Genomic DNA, 24719 nt, shown 5'->3' on the forward strand with positions numbered 1-24719 from the left:
GAGTGATGAGTGTCACAGGAAGGGGACAGATCATTTCTAGTTTGAGCGTGGAGGTGATCAGGTAGGGCTTCATGGAGGAGGGGGGTCCCTGGGCTGAGCCCGACCTCAGAAGCATCACCCAGGGTTGTGGGTTGTGTCCTGAGAGCCATGGGGAACCGAAGACAGATGCCTGGTGGGAGGTCCTGAGGACCTTTGTGGACAAGGCTGCCCCTTAGCCGGGGGGAAGGGACCCTGAGACCCAAAGGGGATCCTTCGCTCATTCAGCAAATGGCAGCCTTGTAGCCCCCTGAGACAGCGGCCAAGGGCCCAGCCTGGGAGAGGCTCAGGGCTCAGGACTGTGGTTCCAGGGCACAGGGATGGGTGAGGAAGGTGCTTGGGCTCCAGGTTCGAGCAGCAAGTCAGCCACCTCCAGCTGAGCCTTTGGAGAGTTGTTATGCCTCCCAGAGCCTCTGTCTCCCCATCTGCAAGGCCCGACGTCATAGTGTGGACCCACAATCGACGTGGGTGCCCCATCCCATGGGGTGGGTGCTGAGCCGGGACCTGGGGTCCGAGCATGAAGGTGCGACAGCCCAGCTGAGCTTGGGCTGGGGCAGGAAGGTGACAGGGACGCCCAGCCTAGCAGCCACACTGGGCCTTCGACACCATCCACACAGGGGGTCTTGGTGCCTCTGGAAGGCAGGGGGCCCTGGGAGACGCGTGTCTGTGCTGGGGAGCTCTCAGGTCCAGGAGTCTCTCTGGGGGTATCTTCCCATGCCCCCCGGGCGCTCTCAGCAGGCTCCTGTGGGGCCAGCTCTCCGGCCCGGTCCTGAGCCCGCTTGTGCCCACAGCCCCGCCTGTCCCTGGAGAACTCTGTGACGACGCGGTTTGGGGACCCGGGGGACGTGCGGGTGACGGTGCAGGCTGCCTGCGGGACCTCCGTGCTGCAGGACTCCAGGGTGGTCCGCGTGCTGGGTGAGTGCCCTCTCCCCGACCGCGGCAGGCAGCGCAGCTTCTCCTTCCCGGGAGCTCAGGGTCAGGCCAGGCAGGGGGGTACCCACCGAGGCGCCAGTCACCCCGGGGCGGCCCCGGCTGGACGGAGGGATGGCCCAGCACGGCTCCGACACCTCTGGGCTCCCCGGCCTCGGTTTCCCCATCTGTAAAATAAACGCCCACGACCCCTGGGCACCGGGCACTCACGGGCCCCACACGACACGAGGGAGGATGCAGCTGAGGGGCTTGGTGAGGTCACGCGCCGGGGGCACAGAGCTGGGACCGGGCACTGGGAGGGAGAGCCCAGCCTGCTCTGTGGCTTCCCCATCAACCCTGGAGCACAGACAGGCTTGCCCTTCCGTCTCCCAGGGATCCACTGAGTTTGACCCGGCTGTCCCCCTGCCGAAGAAGAGTCCCTGGAGAGCAGAGTCCACCTGCCTCCCACCACCTTCTCTTTCTCTCAAATTCCCCAGGGCTCCCAACTCAAGACAAGCAGCAGGTGGTGAAAGAAAGACCAGTGGGGAGGACAGTCCACTCCCTCCCTCGCCCCCGCCACGGGCCCCTGTCCTCAGCATCCTGACATCTGAGGACTGTCATGCGATTATATCTCAAAGGACATGAGATATTGACTTTATTGGGAGTCCTGCTCTGAATCTGTGTCCCATTTATCTATTATTCCCTGCTTGGGGGCTCTGAGCCTCGCCCCCAGGAGACAGTTGCAACCAAAAATTAGTCCTCAGTATGGAGGCGTCCCACCACCCAGAGCCACGTTCTCCTCTTTATCATCCCAATAAAAACCTCATTTTGCTCTAAGACAGCATCTGCCATGGACAGCAGCCATCAGTTAAGTATTCAGGGGACAGCCCTTGGCCATTGTTCACTCCCGCACCCCGAGCCCGGAGCCTTGCAACACTCACCTCCACCCGCACTGCACATTCACGAGGGACTTGTCCCCTTGACTGCTCACCCTTGCAGAGCCCCCTCCCTCTTTACAAATGAGGAAACCAAGGCTGGGGAGCTAAGTGGAGAGAGGACAGTTCACTCTGAGGCTCCCAGGGCTGGGTCTTTCTTTCACCACCTGCTGCTTTTTGGTTTAGAAGAGGTGTCTTGAGTTGGGGGCCCTGGGGAATTTGAGAGAAAGAGAAGGCGGTCGGGGGCAGGTGGACTCTGCTCTCCAGGGACTCTTATTGACAGCCCGGTCAAACTCAGTGGATCCCTGGGAGACAGAAGGCCAAGCTTGTCTGTCCTTGAGGGTTGATGGGGAAGCCACAGAGCAGGCTTGGCTCTCCCTCCCAGGTCAGCACCACCGTCCTCATCGTTGTCACCGTTGTTGTTATTATTATTATTATTAAATGGCAGCAGTGCAGTGGGCCCTGCCGGGGACAGCTGCTGGCACACAGACGGGGAGGAAGCTTTTTTCTGAAGGTGGGCGGCAGGATCCACCCCCAGGGCCAGCCCTGGACCAGCCAGGGTGTGTGGCCACCGGCTGTGAAGGGAGCAGGGTGGTGACACTCTCTCGACTCCGCCTTTTTTCAGATCAATTTCAGGTCGTGCCTCTGCAGTTTTCCAAGGACCTGGATGCTCACAACCCCAACACCCCCGAGTGGAGGGAAGACGTTGGCCTCGTGGTGTCCCGGCTCCTCTCCAAGGTACCCGGCCCACCCGTGGCAGAGCCGCCAGCCTTATGCATTGTGGGTACCCCGGGGAAGTGGGGGGCAGGGGCCAGAGTCCTCAGGGAAGGGGGCAGGGGGGACGGGCAGGCTGCCCTGCGTCCTAATTATCTGTCCTTTGGGTCCGCCGACAATGGTGCTTGGAAGCCACTTAGGATCCTTTCACCTGGCCCTGGGGGACACAGGGTCAGAGCATCCTCTTGTGGAGGAGGGGCAGGGCTGCATGCTCCATGCACATCTAGTAAGCACCAGCTGTTTGCAGGAGACACAGTTGCCCTCCTCCAATGGTCCAGAATCTCTTTAAAGTGATTCTCATTTACTCACTGCTGGATACGGGAGACAGAGACAAGTCTCTGCGATGTCTACCGTCAGGGAGCTCACAGAAGACAAAGGCAGGGTGGGCATGGGGCACTTGAGGCCCCTGACACCCCAATGGGAGAAAGCCCAGCTCCCTAGAGTCATCCACGGTTGTCCCAGGCTGACGCTCACCACGGCCTTGCCTCCCTTTGGCCCATTAAGAATTCGGGTAGTACTGTCTTGGGCACTGAAGGGTGAATAGAAGTTTGCCAGGTGGATGTGCGTGGAGTGGGACTTCCAGGAAGCAGAGCTTTGTGGATTGAGGGAGCTGCGTGGTCGGAAGTCCTGACACCTGGGAGGACAGTAAGCGAGGGAGGGGCCTGCTCACCCACAGGCAGTGGGAGAATTGAGCTGAAGGGGGGCAGCCCTGGGCAAGCAGAGGCCGTGGTGGGGGTGGGAGGCGAAAGGCTGAGGGCCCAGGAGGGCAGGGATGTGGGAGGTGGACGATGACGCCAAAGGATGCTGGGGCCACCCCCATGCCGGGCAGGGGTCAAGAACGGCCAAGACTTGGACAGGTCACGCGGGGAGGGGGTGTGATCTCGGGGGCCCTAGAGCACAGCTGGGACAGAGGAGGCACGCTGGCACATCAGAATGGCTCTCTGTGTCCCCGCAGGAGACCAGCATCCCTGAGGAGCTGATGGTGACGGTGGTAAAGCCGGGACTGCCCACCTTGGCCGACCTGCACGTGCTCCTGCCCCCTCCCAGGCCTACGAGGAAGAGGAGCCTCACCAGTGACAAGGTACCTCCCGCAGCCACTGAGCTGGGTGCCCCCTGCCCTGCACAGTGTAGGGTCTGATGGTGATATCCGACAAACACGGGGACCTCAGTCACTCTTCATCACATAAAGGCTTATCTCTCACCGATCACTGTCCCTCCTCCCCCTGTGGCTACCCCTGGGTCACGATGGTGGAGGAGTTGGGGGACCAGGGCACCAGGCCGGACCAGCCCCCAAGGGGCACGCGCCAATTTCACTCCCATTTCTTTGGCTGGACCTGGTCGCCCCACCCCAGCCTCACTGCGAGGGGTGAGCACCACCCAGAGAACTCCAGGACCTGGTTTCAGGACACCCAACTAGGATTGGGACTGAAAGGTGAAAGGGAAGCCCTTCATGCCTTCCAGGGCAGCTGTAATTCCACAATAAGCAGGCAGTGACGAGCGTGGATGAAGACGTGGAGAAACTTGGCCCCTGTTCACTGCTGAGATGGAACGGAAAATGGTGCAGCCACTGTAGAAACTGTCTGGCAGAGCTTCAAACACGGAGTTACCATATAACACGGCAGCTCCACCCCTCCAGGGATGTACCAAAGAGAAGTAAAATTGCGTGTCTACACACACACTCATGCACGAGTGTCCGTGAACCCAAAGGGGAAGCAACCCACATGCCCACCCGCACACGACTGGGTGAGGAGGAGGCGGCCCAGAAGACCAGGCGAGAAGCCAGTCCAGACGCACAGCAGAACATTACTCAGCCATGAACAGGAGTGACATTCTGATCCAGGCTGCAACTCGGGTGAACCCAAGCACGATGCAAAGTGAAAGAAGATGGTCACAAAAAGCCACTGATTGTGCGATTCCATTTATATGAAATGTCCAGATCGGCAAATCCACAGAGACAACACAGAGGCTGGGGGGCAGGGGGGTGACTGCTGGTGGGGGCAGGGTTTGCTTTGGGAGGATAGAAAGGTTCCTTTGGGAGGAGTTAAACGGTAGTAGTGGTCGCATGGCTGTGAATATACTAAAAACCACTGAATGGTACACTTTACAAAAGTAAATATCTCAGGAAAAAAAGAAGAATCAGAACCGCAGCCAAGCTCTGGACTAGTCGCGGGCACTGGTGCCCATGCAGATGGTCTGGAGAGAGTGACCAGCGCTGAGGCAGGGCTGCAGCACGGCCCGCAGCACCCCTGTGGGTGGGTGGTAGCGCCCATTTTACAGACGAGGGAAGCGGGGCTCAGTGAGACCCCTGCCATGAAGCACAGCACAGGCACAGTGCCCCACCCCCACTCTGGCTGCAGAGTCGTGCTCCAGCCACCCCCGGGTGGCCTCCAGGTGGACCCTTGACTGTGCCAGCCTGACCCACAGCCCTTCCCGAAGAGCAGCTGCGTCTGAACCTGGGGCTCCCAGCCACGCCTGAGCCCTGATGATAGGTGTCTCCAGATGTTGGTAAGCAGCCGGTTGAGAGTCATGGACCCATTTCTCAGATGAGGATCTGACAGTAGAGGCTGGGTGAAGGTTGGGGAAGACTGCAGGGGTCCTGGCTGCCAGCACTGGGCTCAGAGGCTGCACCCACTGGGGGCACTTTAGACTGAGGGTTGGAAGGAAAGGAGGTGGGGGTACTCCCCCCATTGTGCTGAGTGCTCAGTGTAAACCGTGGGGTACTGTCCCCATTCCCTCTTGAGAAACCTGTATGCAGGTCAGGAAGCAACATTTAGAACTGGACATGGAACAACAGATTGATTCCGAATAGGGAAAGGAGTACATCAAGGCTCTACATTGTCACCCTGCTTATTTAACTTATATACAGAGTACATCATGAGAAACGCTGGGCTGGAGGAAGCACAAGCTGGAATCAAGATTGCTACGAGAAATATCAATAACCTCAGATATGCAGATGACACCACCCTTATGGCAGAAAGTGAAGAAGAACTAAAGAGCCTCTTGATGAAAGTGAACGAGGAGAGTGAAAAAGTTGGCTTAAAGTTCAACATTCAGAAAACTAAGATCATGGCATCCAGTCCCATCACTTCACGGCACATAGATGGGAAAACAGTGGAAACAGTGAGAGACTTTATTTTGGGGGGCTCCAAAATCACTGCAGATGGTGACTGCAATCATGAAATTAAGATGCTTACTCCTTGGAAGGAAAGTTATGACCAACCTAGACAACATATTAAAAAGCAGAGACATTCTTTAGACAACAAAGTTCCATCTAAGCAAGGCTAGGTTTTTCCAGTAGTCATGTATGGATGTGAGATTTGGACTATAAAGAAAGCTGAGCACCAAAGAATTGATGCTTTTGAACTGTGATGTTGGAGAAGATTCTTGAGAGTCCCTTGGACTGCAAGGAGATCCAACCAGTCCATCCTAAAGGAAACCAGTCCTGAATATTCATTGGAAGGATTGATGGTGAAGCTGAAACTCCAGTACTTTGGCCACCTGATGGTTAGAGCTGACTCATTGGAAAAGACCCCAATGCTGGGAAAGCCTGAGGGCAGGAGGAGAAGGGGACGGCAGAGGATGAGATGGTTGGATGGCATCACCATCTCAATGGACATGAGTTTGAGTAAACTCTGGGAGTTGGTGATGGACAGGGAGGCCTGGAGTGCTGCAGTCCGTGGGGTCACAGAGTCAGACATGACTGAGCGACTGAACTGAACTTCTCTCACTGTCCTGAGTGCTCAGAGTAAACCACGTGCCCAATGTCAGGGAGAAGCCTTAGCCGCACACCCATCCACCGCCAGCAGCCGATCCTGCAGAGCCTGCTGTGTGCAGAGCTCAGGGATCAGGGCGCCACGCGAGATGCTCGTATGAATCCTCATGATGACCTGAGGACAGAGAGGTGTTGAGAGCCTGGGGCGTGGCTGGGAGCCCCAGGTTCAGATGCGGCTGCCCTTCCGGATGGGCTGTGGGTCAGGCCAGCACAGTCAAGGGTCTACCCGGAGGCCACCCAGGTGTGGCTCGAGCACGGCTCTGCAGCCAGAGTGGGGGTGGGCACCATGCCCACGCTGTGCTTCCTGGCAGGGGTCTCACTGAGCCCCGCTTCCCTCATCTGTAAAATGGGCGCTACCACTCACCCACAGGGGTGCTGCGGGCCGTGCTGCAGCCCTGCCTCAGCGCTGGTCACTCTCTCCAGACCATCTGCGTGGGCACTGGTGCCCGTGACTAGTCCAGAGCTTGGCTAAGGTTCTGATTCTTTTTTCTTTGAGATAACGTTTACTTTTGTAAAGTGTACCATTCAGTGATTTGTAGTATATTCACAGCCATGCGACCACTATTCCCAACTCCTCCCAAAGGAACCTTTCATCCTCCGAAAGGAAACCCGCCCCCACCAGCAGTCACCCCCTTCCAGCCCCTGGCAACCACTCCTGTGCGGGCACCTTTCTGTTCTCAGTTCAAGGGGCAGAACCAGGTGCTTCCCAGATCCTCCAGGTGGGGAGCTGTGTAAGCGACAGGCCAACCCAGCACCCTCATTCTGTGAACAAGAGTCGAGTCCCAGAAGCCAAAACGCTGCTCAGCGAGGCTCGGCCAGAGTCCCCAGGGAATGTCCCCCGACCAGAGGCCCCGGGAGCGATGCCACAGGACCACCATCCCTGGGAGCCTCCTTCCCCAGCACCTCTGCCCCCACCTGTGCAGAAGGGTGACACTTGACACCCATGTGGGCTGATTGAGTCCCTTCCAAACCCCAGAAATCCCCTGCTTGTGAATTTCCAAACCAATAGGGTGCCCCAGAGGCCCACTGCCCACCCCCCACCCCCACAGTCTTGCAACACCACCCCTGGGAGTTTGCCTCAGGTGTGGGGTCACTCGCCTGCCAGGGTCACCTGCCCTGACCCTGCTTTGTCCTCTTCTTGGTCTTCCACCTCCGAGAAGCCTTCCCTGATTACTTCTGGGGTCAGGGGCCTCCTAGACATCCCTGGATTACCACACTTCATGGTCCCAACTAAAACCAGAGCTCCCTGAGGGCAGGGCCACGCTTGGATCACCCTGTGTCCATCAGAGGTTCTTGGTCAGAGTTGGTTGGTGGCTAGCATTCCCATTTTACAGATGGGGTGACTGAGGCCCGGAGAGGCGCAGGGTCCCTCCCGCAGCCCCCTGACCATGGAGGGTCAGGGCGGACGTCCGCCCAGCTCTCCCACTCCCCCTGCTGGGACCCTGAAGACCCCCCCTCACTCCCCTGCTCTGTGCTTTCAGAGACTCACGGCCATCCAGCAGGTGCTGAACGCACAGAAGATCAGCTTCCTCCTGCGCGGTGGGGTCCGGGTCGTGGTGTCCGTGAGGGACGTGGACACAGGTGAGGCCCGGGCCGGGCTCGCCTCTGCAAGGTGGGACAGGCAGGCGTCCAGGCCCCTCAGACGATGCTGGCTACTGTGTACACTGGGGGCAGAGGGGGCCCCTCTGCTCACCACATGACCCTCCTGGCCGGGTGGTTGTCTTCAGTTAAATCCTGGTCAGCCTTGCTGCCCTCCCCCGTGGACGCGCACGGAGCTCTTGCTTTAATTTACATCATTTAGGGCCTCAGATTGGGCTTCCCAGGTGGTGCCAGTGGTAAAGAACCCGCCTGCCAGTGCAGGAGACAGAAGAGACCTGGGTTCGATCCCTGAGTCAGGAAGGCCACCTGGAGGAGGGCATGGCACCCCGCTCCAGTGCTCTTGCCTGGAGAATCCCTTGGACAGACGAGCCTGGCGGGCTGCAGTCCACGGGGTCACAGAGTCGGACGTGACTAAAGCAACTGAGCGTGCACGCAGGGTCTCAGATGCACTCTGCCCCACCGCCCACCACGGACTGTCCTCCCCGCTCTGGGGCAAGAATCTTGGCAGGAGCCGAAGGGCCGCTTTCTGCTCCGTGAAGACACATGTTCATGCCCGCATCGGTCTGGACAGAGCCGTGTCCTCTTTCTAGGTGGGGGGAAAGACCAGGGCCGGGATTTACCCAGTGGCGTCCCAGGTTCCGGGGGCAGATGCTGCCCACTCTGAGCGCTCACAGGCCATTTTGCCCACAGATTCCCCAAGCCTGGGAGGCGGAGGCGGCTACTGGGCGGTGGCGATCCTCTTCGTCAGCGGGCTCTTCGCAATCGGGGCCTTCATCCTGTACAAGTTCAAAAGGCAAGGCCACCTGGCCTCCCTGGGCTCACGGGGCATGTGGGCGGGGCCTGAGGGCCACAGGGGGCTGGGACTGTGCCCTTGATGGGCCGCGGGACAGGGAGGGGGCCTCATCTGGACCCTCGCACTGGTCCTGAGTCATCTCAGTCCCTGAGGGCAGCCGGCCACTCACAAGCCAGGGAGCGTCTTCCACCCAATCCACACACCCATTTTACAGATGAGGAAACCCAGGCTCAGAGAGGTCAAGCGATTGTCCCAGAGCAACATAGCTGAGGAGTGAGGATCTGACCCCAGGCCATGTCCTTCACCACCCATGCTCCCCACAGCGCTCATCCACCCTTCCCTCCACGAGCTTGAGCCAGAGCTGCCCTGTGCCAGGCACTCCATGGCAACTGGGGGGGTGGGCTCCAGTTTCTTTCCGGGAGAAGTCAAGGGTGGGAGCAGGCAGGGGCTCGGGATAAGGCTGGGTGGGTGGCAAGCTCAGTGTGCAGTCATCAGAGGGGCTGTGGTGCCTCCTCCCCTCTGACCTTGATCCTCATCTGTAAAAATGGGTTTAATAGCCCGCAGTGCTAGGATTATTCATGGGCACCCTCAGAGGGGCTGGAGAATCTGATCTTACCCGGATACGGGGCCCGGGGATGGACACAAAGGCCAGAGAGTGTCGCCAGACTCATGCCCTGCAAATGCAGCTGTGAGATCCGACCCCCGCGTTTCACCTCATCTGGCTGGTTCGGCCCCAGTGGCCTCAGGGTCTCCTCGCTCAGGGTCACCATTGGGAACAGTCTGGAGACATCCTGACCCTCCGGCTCCTGCTCCTTGGAGGCCAAGGGTCCCTCCTGCAGCCCAGGACTCTGCTGGGTCTCTGTCCTCCAGGACCATTCACGCTGGGCAACCCACCCTCCTGACCTGTGGGGCAGCCCAGACGGTCAGCCTCCCAGATCAGCTCGCCATCCAGCCTGCGGCTCCGGCCAGTCTCTTCCCCTCCCTGGGCCTCAGTTTTCTCATCTGTAAAAGGGGACTAATCAGGAGGGAGGCAGGAAAAAGGGAAGAAGAGGTGGGCAGGTGCAGAGGCAGGGCCCTGTCGCCTGCAGACATTGTCCTGAGCACGCCTCCATTCTTACCGTGATGTGTTTAGTTGGGACCTTGTAAAAGCCGCCCGGCCCTGGCCTGGCTGAGGCAGGCTGTTAGTGGGTGAGTCCCGAGAGGCTGCAGAGAGGACGGGTGAGACGCTGCCTCCCAGGTCAGAGCTGTGCTGGAGGCACCGGCTGGACTCGGGGTTTGGCCCCACCCCCTTCTCTTTCCCCTCGGACCTTGGACCTTAGTCGGTGCGAGTCTGGGCTTCTCCCAGGGCGACCCATTCCAGTACGCCTGCCTGGAAGATCCCATGGACAAAGGAGCCTGGCGGGCTACAGCCCATAAGGTCGCAAAGAGCCAGAAGTAACTGCACACAAATGAAGGCTCCTGAGAGCTGCAGGGTGGCGGGAGTTGCCCGGGCAGCAGAAGGCAGGCCTGGCAGGTCGGGCATGAAAGGGGCAGGGTTCTGGTCTCTGTAAATTGCCGTCTTCAGACCCCCCGAGGCCCAGAGTGCAGCTCCCACGAGTTGCTCCAGACTTACGGCGCCCAGTGTAAACCGTCCCAAAGGCACCTTGTCTCCAGAGGAGCGGAGGTGGGGAAGGGAAGACCTTGAGCCCAGCCCAGGAGCTGGCCCCAGGAGAGGCGAGGGTGTGACCCCTGGGCTCACCCAGCGCTCTGAGAGCTTATTTCTGAATTAATCATGGGAGGGTGGTTACTATGGAAACTGTGGACAGAGCACAGTTCTGGGGTGAGCGCGCCCCCCTAGAGCACTGGCGTCCACCTGGGGAAGAGAGCAGAATAGGTGGGCAGAGATGCCCCATTTGTCCGGACGCTCTGAGCTTTGTGGGGAGCTGGACTTTCCTGGCTGGCGCAGCCGTCAGCCCGGGCTGGGCCTGCCTGCATAACAAGCAGCTCGTAAGTCTCAGAGGCTCAGTGCTGTCCCCTGGGGCCCATCATGACCCAACCCACTCCGGGGCCTGAATGTGCATCCTGCCATCTCAGTATTTCCAGAGAACTGCTGCTGTTGGCGAACTGCCTATGGTGGCTCTGAGGAAGCCCACCCTCCCACTGAGCCTCAGTTTCCTCATCTGTAAAGTGGAACCATGCACCCTTTGGAGTTTTGCTCCAACTAAGTGGGCGTCACACACGAAGGAGCCAGGCCCAGGGCCCTGAGCCTAGTCCCAGCTGAGGCAGAGGGGGGCTGTGCCCTCCATCTCCTTTCCCTCTGCCCTGGAGAGGACGGGCACTAGAGGATGCCCCAGGGCCTGGGCAGGGCTCGGCAAACACCTCTTGGAGCCTGTCAGCATCACATGCCTTGTGGAAACACACACCTACACCGGCCGACCTGATCAGAACCTGGAGGTGATGGGTGACAGGGACCTGAAAGAGATAAACACCCTCTCCCTGCAGCACCCCTCAGGGGAGACAGATGGACGGTCCTCGCTGGGGCAGAGGCAAACCCAGAGCTGTGGGAGCTCACAGGACGGAGGGCTTCCTGGAGGAGGTGGCTTGGCCCAGAGGTGGCGCAGGGGGGCTTCCTGGAGGAGGTGGCGTGGCGCAGAGGTGGCGCAGGAGGCAGACCCAGGAGCGAGGAGAGCACTGCACAGAAGGGTGGGCTGGGGGCCTCCAGGGACAGGCGTCCCAGGCAGAGCCCTGATCTCCCCGCCCCCCACCGCCCCCCGCCTTGCAGGAAACGCCCCGGCAGGACCGTGTATGCCCAGATGCACAACGAGAAGGAGCAAGAAATGACGAGCCCCGTGAGCCACAGCCAGGGTGTGCAGAGCGCCATCCAGGGGGAGGAGTTCACAGAGGATGAGCTCCACCCACAGACTCTAGGTAACGCCCGCCCCCAACACCCGCTCCGCCGTAGCCCCTGCGCCACCACCGCCAGGCCTGGGGCCGGGCGGGCCCTACCCTGGGTCCTCTCCTTCTGACAGGTGATGGCAGGAGTCCCCCGGGGCTGCCAGTAGACCTGGACCCCGGACGCCCGTCCCCACAGTCCCCTGAGGGGTGGGGCAGACAGGAGCGCTGGCTTCCATGGCGAAGCTGTTGTGTTCTGGGAGGTCCCGGGGTCCTCTCCTCGCAGTCACCCCCTCCACGCTCCCGGCATCCCTCCCGTCACTGGGATGACGATGCCCTGGGCCTCGCACATGGACATAACTACCTGTGCACAGCCCTTTACAGTTTGCACAGCGTCTCTGTTTCGTGACCCCATTGCCTTCCCCCGCCCCGTGGCCAGCGGGAGGACAGAGCAGCTGCCCACTTAGTGGCCTCCTCTGGGGGTGGGGGTCTGTGTTGACCTCCGGTTCTCTCCTGGGGCCTCTCGTGAGCCGGCATTCATGGGCTGAGCTCCACCACCTCGAAGCTTCTGCCGGTGATAATGCAGCAGCCGGCTCAGCCCGCTGCACTGTCCACCCAGCGCCTGCCTGTGGCCTCTGCGCCGCAGAGACCAGGGAGGGGACAGCCTGGCCGTCACCGCTGCCCCTTGGTTCTGACTCTGTGGTTGAGGTGACCACGGTCTGTCCATCTTTGGGGGAGACACACACTCTGATGGGACAGCAGGCCCCATCCCCACTCCCTCCTCAACCCATGGGGAGACTGAGGCCCGGGAGCCCTGAGTCCCGCCCGAGTACTGGCGCCGCCCACCCGGCTGCGTGAGCGCTGAGTGCCCCAGGCCACGTGAATGCTGAGTGCTCCCAGCTGCAGGAGCGCTGAGTGCTCTAGCCGGCATTGCTTCCTCCATAGCCCAGCAGGGGCGCTCCTTTTCAGAGCTGAGACCTGGACTGGCCCCGGGCCAGGGCCACACAGCTGGCTGGGAAGGGGCTGCAGTCCAGACCCTGGGGCCCCAGCTACCCTGACCCTTAACAGTCGCTCTGCACCCGACCTGCGCTGCACGCCCCGCCCCTGGGGTGCTGTGACGTCCCCAGTGGGGTCCGAGGAAGCTGCCACCTGGGGGGGGGGTGTCATCGCTGCTCTTTTATCCCCTCAACCTCTATCTGCCCTGTCCCTGGGACTATGGGAGGCGGAATCGCGGTCCCCACTTTTTAAACGGCTAGAAGTGAGGTTCAGAGAGGTGACGTCGCCCACCCAGGCGGCCCAGTGGACAGGTGGCTGACCTTGGACCCAAAGCCCCGGGCCAGCTCACGACCCCGTGGCCCCCACGGCCCCTCTGGAACCTCTGGGCCGCTCCGTCTTGATGCGCCCGGAAGGTGGGGGCTCCAGGCGGCCAGCGGCCACGCCTCTGCTCCCCGGGGGTCTCAGGACGCGGCCCCGCCCGGGCGTTTCTGACGGTGCCCTGTGCCTTTCTCTCTCCCGCCGCCGCCCGGGGCCTCGCCGGGCCGCCCTGCAGCGGGCCCTGCCCGGGGGGGACAGAGCCCCGCCTACCTCCCCCTGCTGCCGATGCCGGGGCCGGCCCCCCTGCAGGTCAGTGGGGGCGGTGGGGGCGGGTGGCGGGCGCGGCCTGACGCCCGAGGCCCCCTGGGTCCACTGCTTTGCCGGCACCGGGAGACCTGCCCTCAGTCACCCGCCCACCCCACCGCCTCCGCACCCGCGTCCAGGCACGACCCGCACGGCGGGAGGAAGCTCGGGATGCCCGCACGTCGGCGGAGCCGCACGCACCTCGCCCGCACCGCGCACGCACACCGCCGCCCCCGGCCCACGCCGCCGGGCCGGCCGCGCGCTCACGCCGGTCTCTCCTCCAGGGAACCACTCGGGCGTGGTCCTGAGCGTCAGCTCCCGGGAGATGCACAGCTACCTGGTGAGCTGAGGCCGCGGCGGCCGCGCCCGGAACGCTCTCCTCTCCGCCGCATCATCCCCCGCGGAGGGCCCAGGACAACACGCGCCCCTCGGCTCAGGGTGGGACCCGCACCCCCGCGGAGACCTCGGGAAAGCCTCCTCCTCCTCCCGCCGCGTCCACGCCAGCCTACAGCTGTCCCCGCTCCGTCCAGCTCAAGCCCGCCCCGCCCCGGCCCCCAACTCTGAACACTGTCAGCCCACACCCCGTCACTCCGGCGAGGAGGCCTGACTTATAGGCGAGGCCGGGCCCCCTGAGGCTGGGGGGTGAGCCTGCCGGACTCTCGGAAGCGCAGACCCCCCCACCCAACCCCCTCCGCCTCCATCACCTGCACCGTGGGCTCCTGTCCCCCGGAGGAACGCCGAGCCACCGCTTTTTGCCTCGGAACCCCCGGGGAGGGCAGCTCCCACCTCTCACATGGCCATCCCTCTGCGGGGGGTCGTGCCCACCCCTTCCAGAATCCGGAAAGCCTGCTGCGGGCCCCGCCCGCCCCCTCCGACGCCACCCTCCAGGCCGCCCTCCGTGCTCCCTTTCCTCTTTTTAACCTGCAGAGATGATGTAAATACCTCTCTAGGTAGCCATTTGCGGTTTTTTTTTGGGGGGGGAGGTTGTTCTCTTTTTATTGCCAGGCAGTAGCCCCCGTTCTTGGGAACCCCCTTGCCGAAAGCCCGGGAATTCTCCTCCGCCCCCACTGGCAGCCTTCTCTCCTGCCCCGCCCCCCCCCCCAAAAAAACACAAAGCTCCCCCAGCCCCGCCCTTCAAGGGCTCCAGCGCCCCCGCCTCCGGCCGGCCCTTGTGCAGGCTTCCTGCCCGGGATTGGCCTCGAGACAGATGCCAGTGCTTTGCGATTCCTCATTCCTAGAGGGAGCCGCGTAGACCCAGGAACCAGGAGCGGTTAGAAAGGCAGAGCGTGAAGGGGGCCGACAAGTGGTGCCCGCCTCGAGCCGCTGAGGCCCAGAGAGGGAGTGGCCGCCCAGGGTCACACACAGCAAGGGGGCCACAGAGGTGCCCCGGGAGCCAACCCCCCTCCTCCCCTCTCCCCACCGCTTCCCAGACAGTTCGACCCTCCTCGCTCACTGATGCCTAGAGTCAGGGACGCCAGGAGCATCTAGGGGCGGGGTTTCACCTTTTGCCTTGAAACTGGAAGTCAGCGTCCCCTCCCCGCCCCCACCATGGGCTCTTGGTGGCCAGACCGTTCTCCCAGAGGTGGGGACACCCCAGATCCCAGGCTAGGACCCCGCTGGCCGCGAGGAGGAGTCCAGGATGAAGCCCGGGGCGGTGGGAAGCCTTAGCCCGCTTCCGCAGAAAAGAAAGGCGGCCTACGGAGGGTCATCCGTACCCCCAGAGCAGCTCCCGCACGCGGGAGGGGGGGGATCCTGGTGTCCAGCCCCATGTGTCGCAAACGGGGTCTGAGACCGGCTCAGAAGGGGTCACTGTAAGTCGTGCGGCGGGCGGCAGAGGCGCCCCTCCCCCCACCGCGGCCCACCCGGCTGAGCTGCGGGCCCCGCAGAGCTGGCCATGCCAGCGTCCTCCACACCCTCCTCGGGGAAGTGCGGGAGTTGTGGGGTGCTGCGGGGAGAGGCTGGGTTCTCCGGGTGTCTGCCTCCCCCAGCCTGTCTGCCGTCTCCAAAGACCCCTTAGGGAACTCCGCGTCCTGCCATCCACCCCCTACCCGGCCTGTGAGCCTCATTCCAGGGTCAGACACCTTCAGCGCGGCCAGGTCCCAGGTCAAGGTCAGCAGGGAGCCCCTGGACGAAGCTCAGCAGTGCCTCTGGGTGACGACGCCCCTGTGACCTCCAGACCCTCAGCTGCGTTGTCTGCTGATGGGATAGGGCTTCCCTTTAGCTATTTGTGTTCTTCTCCTACTTTGTGTCATTATTTCTATGAAGAGCGTTTTGGGTGTGCCGTCCCAAGAGCCTGGGAATAAGTTGGCATCTATAACCGAATACGTTTCCGTCCCCATAACCGTGTAGATCCACACGTAGGTCTGGGTTTATCTGGTTCCACGTTTTGAGGTCCTGCGTCTTGGCCGTACAGGTGTGCGCAGGCCCGCGGGAAGAGCGGGCTGGGCTTGGACCGCTAACGTCTCATTCAGCTGGATCGAGCCCACACTTCTATATGCACATAACAGAGATGCGATAAATTCTTTCTTATTTTTCCTTTTTAAAAATCAATAAATCATTTGTGATGCTTTTAACAAAGATTAAATGCGTACGATCGGTGTTTGCCTTATTATGGAGCTATTTGTCAATGTTTCCATAAACACACACCCAGGGCCCCAGGACTGTGGTGTCACGGAGGCTGGGGCAGGCCAGGGGTCCCTGCACTTTGGGGGGGAGGGTGCCGTGACATTGGCCATCTCGGTCGCTGGACCCAGATGTGCCACCTGCAAAGCAGTGATGCCACCACGCCCTCAACATGGGTCACCTCACTTCTCCCCCAGCGGCCAGCGAGGGGCCCTGGAACATGCTCCGTTTGCCCAGTGAGGTGCAGAGGCCAGGGGTTGAGGCCTGGAGGTGCACCGCAGCTGAACAGAAGCCCCTTGTCCCTGAAATGCTACCCACTTGTCTCTGAGGAGACTGAGGAGCCAGGAGTGGATAGAGGAAGTCCTGAAGTGGTCAGATCACCACCTCCATGCACACGCACATGCACACGAGCACACGAGCACACGCACACGCGCACACGCACTCACGCACACACGCACACACAGACACACATTGATATGCTTGCACACAGAGACACAGCTTTCACGCAGACTCACAGACACACCCCCTTCCTTCTCTGGACCGCAGTACATGGAGTTCAGTGTCGTCAACATCCTCAAAGCCTTCTGGCCAGATCTTGTGCGCCCTGGGACCAGGGCTGGACCCTAGGCTGGAGCCCTGAGTGAACAGGACACGCCCCTGGGACCCAAAGGAGACCCCGGGCCTGTGGGGACGCTGACGATGATTTCAGGGCCCAACCTGGCGGGGAGGGCCGGGGGCCCTGTGGGAGCCAGGTCTCCAGGACGAGGAAGGAGAGGACATGTGGGAAGCAGGCCAGAGCCGGGGCCATGCAGGGCGGGGGAGCCGAGAGGAGTGTGTGTGCATGTGTGTGAGAGTGTGTGCATGTGTTTGCAGGCTAGGGCCGGGGCCATGCAGGGCAGGAGAGGCCGAGAGGACTGTGTGTGTGTGTGTGTGAGACTGTGTGTGTGTGTGTGAGAGTGTGTGTGTGAGTGTGTGTGTATATGTGTGAGTGTGCGTATATGTGAGTGTGTGTGTGTTTATGCACGTGAATGTCTGTATGCGCCTGTATTTGTGTCAGTGTGTGTATATATTTGTGTGTGTGTTTGTGTTTGCACTTCATTGTGTCTGTGTCTGTGTATGCATGTGTGGGTCTGTGTGTGTATTTGTGTCTGTGTGTGTATTTGTCTCTGTGTGTGTGTGTGCATGTGTGTGTCTGTGTGTGTATCTGTGTCTGTGTGTGTGTGTGTGCATGTGTGGGTCTGTGTGTGTATTTGTGTCTGTGTCTGTGTGTATGTGAATGTGTGTCTGTGCCTGTATTTGCAACTGTGTGTGATGTGCGCTGTGCGAGGAGAGACAGAGACAGGGGACTCGAGGGCTGGCACCCACGGCTCACGAGCAGGTCTCCGTGTGCGTGTGCCAGGCCTGGGGGAGTGAGAACCCTCCCCGCTCCGCTGGCCGATCGCGATCCCCCGCTCTCGGCGTGTGCGGCTTGTTGGGGGCCTCCCCTGGGAGAGGCCGGCGGGTGTGACTAGACGTGTGCAGCTCCCATGTCAATCCATCTGGAGCCCCTTCCTGAATGGAGGGCTAGGCGGGGATGCAGGAGAGTCGTGCAGGCTCACAGCCCCCGGGACGGCCCTGGGCCCAGCCAGGGGTGGCCTCCAGCTCAGACCAAGAGGACATAAACGCGCCCCGTGGTGGCTATGAAGCGCGGGCGCTGTGACCACAGCTGAGCTCCTGTGGCCGTGGAGGCCCACGTGTCCCCTGTCCACAGACAGACAGACGGAGGCGCTGGCAGAGAAAGTTATTTTTAGCCCAAACAAGAGGTGTGGCTCTAACGCTCCACTGAAGCCCCGAATTCCAGGTGGACTCAAATTGATTTTGACCGAAGACACCAAGTCTGGCGTCCAGAGTCACCAGGGAGCCACGAACCTCGGAGGGACAGACAGAAGCACGCAGGGTCATTGACAAATCAGAATCAGAGGAAAAATTCTTCCTCGAGGATCTGCGGGGCTCGTCCCTCTGGCTCGGTTGGTAAGACCGTCGGCCGGTCCCCGTGGGAACCAACCAGCTTTGCACTGTCAACAGCAGAGTTTCACTTCCAAGGACTTGGAGGCCTCCTTCCCGACCAGGGGGCGAGGGGAGGAGGGGGTGCAGCTGTAGGGCCAGCGAGCGACTCGGAGGTTGGAGGAGCAGCCCCTATCCAGGTGGGATCCCCGAGAAGGGATGATCGCCTCCTTCCTCAGCAGCAAGGCCCCGGGACCCCCGCGAAGATGCCCCGGCCTGTGGCAACACGTCTCCCGGGAGGCACGGAGGCTGCTGTCAAGACCAACAGCCATTCTGGTGGGGACTCAGGGTCAGGACCCCTTCGAGAAGCACCCCACCGAGCTGAGAGAGGGCACAGCGGCCCCAACTCCTGGCCCTGTCACCAGCGACAGAGCAGGCCTTGACCACAGAGCTGAGAGAGATTGCAATCACAGCTGAACACGGACCGGTCGGCGCTGACCTCGCACCTCCAGGCTGAGCTCAGGGGTGGCTCCCACCTGAGGCCCCACTTCCAGACCTGATCGCTGAGCTGCCCGATCACAGTGCCCCCACTGTGTCCAGCCACAGCCAGGCCCTCAGCAGCTCCCTTCGTCCTGAAGGGGCGGGGGGGCCCTGGGCCCAGTGAGCAGCCTCTGTGTGAGACTGCTGTTGACTCAGCAGGACCAGCTGGAGGAGGAAACCCCCCCGACCTCCAAGCTCAGCGGTGAAGATAGCAGCCAGATGCACCCACCCTGCTAATGTGGTGGGGGCCTGGGTGGGGGGTCTTGGGCAGCTGCCCCTGGCCCCTACTCATCCCAATTCCATTTGGCATGAAGCCTTCACACAAGCCTCGGGCTGCAGGAGTGATTACCCTGCGCTGCTGTTTTCAACAGGATGTGCTGACCAGGGTGGGCCCGGCCACTCCCGGCCACCCCTCTCCTGGCCGCGCATGGCCCACCCCCCGTGGCCTCATTTCCACAACCTGGGCCTGTGAGGCCCAGGGGACTTTGCAGCTCCTCGAGCTCAGAGATGCCAGTTGCAGGCAGTATGTGCACCAGCCCAGGCATCTTAATGGCCCGTGCCCATGACCCCCGGCATTGGTGTAATGTTATGATGAGGTTGCTAATCTCCGACAGTACTAGCTCAGCAGATGGCACTTTATTCCAAAGTCCGCCCTGGCTCTGCATGGGGACACAGGACCACGCTCGTGGTTTGCAGCTCACAGATTTCGGCCCCGGTGCTTGGCCCTGTCAGCGGTCCAGCAGGATCCACCCGCTGCCATCAGAACCACGAGCCAAGGTGACTGCAGGGATGATGGCGGCTCCCACTCTGTCTCTGCCGTGTATTGGGTCCAAGGCAGGCGCTTCCCGCACACAGCCGCGAACCCGGCTGGCAGCAAGCCCAGAGACAGGTGCCAACATGCCTGCCCCAGAGTCAGGGGCAGTGAGGCATAAAGCAATGTAGAGCTGGGGTTCAGCCCGACATCACCAGGCAGCCCAGGCCCTCTGCTGACCACAGCGCTTCTGCAGGCAGGGGGAGGCCACTGTGTCCTACATGAAGGGTGCTTCGGAGCGGGACTGGGTCAGCCATGCAGAGACTGCCCAGAGGGTGAGTCACGGCGACAGACTGCAGGCAGGCATGAGAACAGAGGCCTCCTGGGAACCAGTCGAGGGACTCATGGGGGCTGAGGCACTGGACAGACAAAACACAGAATAACATGCTCTAGAATTTCCTGGCAACTCAAGGACAGAGAACCAGGGCAGCAGCTAGGGCAGCGTGTGGACGGGAGTGAGTTAATAGACCTGGAGAGACAGAAAATACAGGAGGGAGAGCAGGGGATGCCGGGCAGCAAGGCCTTGAGGGGTGAGGGGCCCAGAGCCTGAGTGTGAGCAGAGGGTCAGATCAGGTGGGAGTGGGGACCCCTGGCCCTGAGGAACAGAAGGGCTCAGAAGCACCTGGGTTGGAAACTTTTCTTCCAGGGGCTCCACGTTCTCAGGGAAGTTACAAGTGAGGTCATCCCCAAAAGTGAGAAGAGGGAAGGGAGCCAGGGAAACAGGAGAAGGTGTGAACTTTTATTGGGACTGTGAGAAAGTAGATTGGCTAAGGAAGTTGTTAAGATCGCCAGCAGGGTGGAAGTCTCATGGGAGGTCGGCGTCACAGTGTTCCATAGAGACCTTCCGGTATAGCTCTGTATCTCCAAGCCACAGGCCACTGCTTGGGAACAGAGCCACCAAGGTGTCCTCATGCTACAAAATGGCTGCAGCAGCTCCAGCCTGGACATCTTCCTCTCATAAAGTCCAGACGCTCTGGTCAGGCCACATGGACATCCCAGGAGGAACCCCTATATAGCTCACTGTCTTAATCCTCTGCCACGTGGTACTCTACTTTCAAGCAGGAGGTGGGGTCACCACATGTCCCAAGCAGGAGGTGGGGTCACCCCATGTCCCAAGCAGGAGGTGGGGTCACCACACATCCCTGCATTTGGGCCAGAACCACCACAGAAAGCTGATGATGATGCCAAACTCAATGCTCAGCCTGCAGCCCTCACCTCAGATGGAGGTCAGTTCCGGAGGTGCACACGCAGTGATGGTCGGCTAGACGCTCACGATTTGTCCAGGGCAACATCACGCTGCCTTCAGGATTAATGTGCAAAAGGAGGGCTCCCCCAGCAGCTGAGAACGCAGCGAGGGGAGACGGAACACAGGCTCCTGAACCGGAAAACGCTTGGTCTGGAGGGAGTGCTCTTCATTCAAGGATAGATAACGAGAAAGAAATACAACCACAGCCTCAAGGGTCCCGAAGAACAATCCTGCATCTGAGACCGCTGGAGGGCTGCCTTGCAGGTTCAGAGAGAAGCATGGTTGGTGCAGAAGAGCTTATTAAAGGAAGCTGGAGGAAATTTTAGAGACTGTATGCGTCGTGTCTCAGTGTGAAATGTCAGAAGATGTGGCCTTTTTGAGGCCAGACAGAAGAGATACAGGCTGAGGAGGAGGGGACGCCACTGGAGGGAGGTGAGGCAGGAGAGTGAAAAGGGAGGAGCGGAATTAGCATCTATTTGCATTGAAAGTAATAAAGAGCAGAAGGCAGAAGAGCAGATTACCTCTCTCTAAAAATAACAAAGGAATGAGGAAGAGAGTCCATAAAAGCCTTGGAGGAGATGGAGAGAGCTCTCCCATTCAACACAGGCTTCCTTGGGAATTAGGGCACACAAGCCAAGCTGGAGAAAGTCAGAACCTGCACGCTAAAAGGCCTACGCAGTATCAAGACAAAGTCCATCCTGTAAGGTCAGGAGTTGAACCAGAAGATTAAAAAGTCTCACAAAGTCTACACAAAACACGCACAATACTTACCAGGAGGGGGATGGGCAGGACTGAGGCTGGGAGGTAAATCGAGGGACTGTGCTGACTGGGCTTAGTCTGAGTGCGACTCATTTGTATGGAAAGTAGAAGGGTCACGTAGATTTGAAAGCATTCAAAACTGCAAGATCTGGGCACCTTTCACAGGAAAACTGCCCCCAAAGACATCTTTCTATCAACCAAGGATTGGTTGGCCACCTGATGCAAAGAGCTGACTCATCTGAAAAGACCCTGATGCTGGGAAAGATTGAAGGTGGGAGGAGAAGGGGACGACAGAAAATGAGATGGTTGGATGGCATCACCGACTCGATGGACGTGAGTTTGAGTGAACTCCAGGAGTTGGTGATGGACAGGGAGGCCTGGCCTGCTGCAGTCCACGGGATCGCAGAGTCGACACGACAGACTGAACTGAACTGAAGAGGTGGTTCAAAAGCCAGCGCCCCCTGGTGGGCACTTTGGGAGGCAGGCGGGGCTGGCGGCCGCCTTCAGACCAGGTAACAGTGTTCATGGTAGCAGACGTGCAGACAGAGGAGAGCAAGAAGCCGCAAGATTCCCGAGCACTTCCCTGAGGCCCGAGGCTTGGTGTGGGCTTAAGGACAGTTGCAGGGTGGGATCTGGCTCTCAGACTGGCCCTGCACCTTCTGCTTTTGGCGTCAGGACGGGAGTGACCCACGGGGTGGCGTGGCATCGCTGTCTTTGTTCCGCCATCCCACGTGCCTGACTGTCATCCACCTACCCCCCGGCATCTCTCATGTCCCTGTGGAAGGTGTCCTGAGAAGCTGGGGCAGAGGTGCGATCTGGCCAAGAAGAGGCAGGGGTGCAGATTCAGACAGATCTGGGCGCCGTCCTCTGGGGAGGCGGCTACGGGTAGCGTGTGATGGACGCGCGGTTGGAGGCATTTTGTTTGCTGCCATAGACTCGGGCGGCTGCTGGGAACTTTCAAGCAGTTCCTCAGATTCAAGCAGCTTCTGGTTAAGTTCTCCAGAGCTGCCTGCTTTCGTGCCAAAGACCGAGGCGTTTCAAAGACGGTTCCCAACTTGCTCGTCACCAGCCCACGGTCGCACACGCCTCCAGCGCCCTTTCTGAAACCCTCTGTGTGTGCAGCGTCCAGGGCAGCTGGTCACCTGCGTCCCACCAAGGCGTGGAGAGGACCTGCTGTTTTCTCCCCACCAGACCCGACCAGCATGGTTGAAGGTGCTGGCTTTCTGGAGGAGGAGAAGCCAGCCTCCCTGGCCACTTAGAAAGAGCTGGAGCATTTGCCTAGACCTGTGAGGGCAGCTGCTTCCTGCCAGGTGGGAGCAACTTCACCAAGAGGCATAGAACAAAAAGGGTCACCTGCCTCCCAGGTACTGGGTGGTTCAGTCGCTAAATGAACAAAATGAAGGTTAGTCACTCTGTCGTGTCCGACTCTTTGCGACCCCGTGGACTCAAGCCCACCAGGCTCCTCCGTCCGTGGAATTCTCCAGGCAAGAATACTGGAGTGGGTTGCCATTTCCTCCTCCAGGGGGTCTTCCCAACCCAGGGATAGAACCCAGGTCTCCTGCATTGCAGGCAGACTCTTAACCACCATGAAGGTGTCCAACTCTTTGTGACCGTATGAACTGCAGCACACCAGGCTTCCTTGTCCTTCGCTATCTTCCTGAGTTTGTTCAAACTCATGCCCATTGAGTCGGTGATGCCATCCAACCTTCTCATCCTCTGTCATCCCCTTCTCCTCCTGCCCTCAATCTTTCCCAGCATCAGGGTCTTTTCCAGTGAGTTGGGTCTTCGAATCAGGCCAAAGTACTGGAGCTTCAGCTTCAACATCAGTCCTTCCAGTGAATATTCAGGACAGATTCCCTTTAGGATGGACTGGTTGGATCTCCTTGCAGTCCAACGGACTCTCAAGAGTCTTCTCCAACACCACAGTTCAAAGGCATCAATTCTTCGGCGCTCAGCTTTCTTTATAGTCCAACTCTCACATCCATACATGACCACTGGAAAAACCACAGCCTTGACTAGATGGACCTTTGTTGACAAAGTGACGTCTCTGCTTTTTTAGCAGCCTGGAAGCCATGCGTATTCCACAGGAAGTGCAGCGAGCTCATCTCCAGCTCTCAGGTGGGAAAACTCAGGAGAACTGGGCGGGGCTGTGAGTGGAGTCCCCGCCCTGCGCCTCCCAGGTCCCGGGTGGCTGGACGGCCTGGAGTTCCTCTAGGGCCCCAAGATTGCTTTGTTTACTGTTTTAGGAGGAAGAGGACTTTTGATGGAGTGTGTGTGTGTTTGGGGCAGGGGGTCCCTGCCCTGGGAACCGCTGGGTCTGGAAACCAGAAGGAGATGCTTCCTGTGGCCCGGGCTGTATCCCCAGCACTGTCAGGAGCCAGGGGAAGCATCACAGCTGAAACCCTGACCCAGGCAGAGGCCGAAGCTCCACCAAACATCTCAACGCCTGAGCCCCAGTTCTGGCAGGGGGGCCTCCATGGCACTGGGGATCCCCAGGAACCTGTCTGGGGTGGGAGCCAGCGTCCGCCACCTCCAGAGTGTGCAGCCTCCTCACCCATCCCCAGCACAGTCTGCCCGCATGCTGTGTCGCACCCGTGGGGAGGTTGGGGGCGAAGCCCCTTACAGACTCAGCTTGGCATCAAGTGTCACGGCTGCAGGCTCCCCTGGGCTCCGGGGGCTCCGGGTGTGTGACCGTCTAGACCTGGGAGGTGGCAGCAATGCTCCCCACTGTCACGGCGACTCAAGTCAGTCTTGAACCGCCAGGCCCAGCGTGTGTTTATGGCTTGATCCTCAGAGGTCAATGTGAGAACTGAGTGGCATGTCCGTGACCCCGAACCTAGGGACACCGGGATCAGCGAGTCACACCGAACATCACCTGGGCTCTCCTCCTCCAGGGTCGCCTTCATCCGGCCCAGGTTCGGGGGAGATGGCTCCTGTTCTCAGCGGCCAACACAGAGCTTTCCAAGAAACACCCCTGGGCCAGAAACCCCCATCCTCCCAGGATCGGTGTGGGAGTGTCCCCGGGGACCCCAGGGTCCCCTGGTGCAGAGGGGTGGGGATGGGTCCTCGGTGCCTCCCATGGAGGGTGGGCCACGGCTGGTGTCTGTCACCACCAGAAGACGGGGCGGGGGTAGGTGTGTCTTCGTGGCATCTCACGATTTATAATTACGTGTTTATTAGCGAGGTCGCCTGGTTCACATACACGTCCATCACCGGCTGCAGTGAGGAGCTGGTGCTGACAGTCACGTTTATAGAGTTCTGCGTCTCCAGGGCCCCAGGCGCCGTAGGGGTTTCCGTAAACCCTCCCCGAATGAGGAAATGAACGCATGATCAGTTGAAGTAAATGACAGTGTTTATCCTGCTGGAAAGAGAACCCACAGAGGAAAGGATTTCCGTTCAACAAGAGTCTTATGGATGCTGTAGAACGTTTCACGGTCGGGTCGTCTCCCATC

At 60.1% G+C, this 24719-nt stretch overlaps 1 protein-coding gene across 1 annotated transcript in view; it reads left to right on the forward strand.

Annotated features, from left to right (window-relative positions):
* Positions 1–15890, forward strand: part of SORCS2 (sortilin related VPS10 domain containing receptor 2) — a gene marked incomplete at its 5' end in the record, with an annotated part of 492994 nt that extends 477104 nt beyond the window's left edge. Inside the window, 7 exons of the mRNA XM_040237340.1 lie at positions 828–951; positions 2506–2618; positions 3610–3735; positions 7908–8007; positions 8716–8818; positions 11580–11725; positions 13591–15890. Of these exons, the coding sequence (XP_040093274.1) occupies positions 828–951; positions 2506–2618; positions 3610–3735; positions 7908–8007; positions 8716–8818; positions 11580–11725; positions 13591–13655 (777 nt within the window). The remainder of the gene's footprint in view (positions 1–827; positions 952–2505; positions 2619–3609; positions 3736–7907; positions 8008–8715; positions 8819–11579; positions 11726–13590) is intronic.
* Positions 15891–24719: the final 8829 nt, after the last annotated feature.

The sequence above is a fragment of the Oryx dammah genome, unplaced genomic scaffold (assembly GCF_014754425.2).
Source record: "Oryx dammah isolate SB20612 unplaced genomic scaffold, SCBI_Odam_1.1 HiC_scaffold_3, whole genome shotgun sequence".
Lineage (NCBI taxonomy): Eukaryota > Metazoa > Chordata > Mammalia > Artiodactyla > Bovidae > Oryx > Oryx dammah.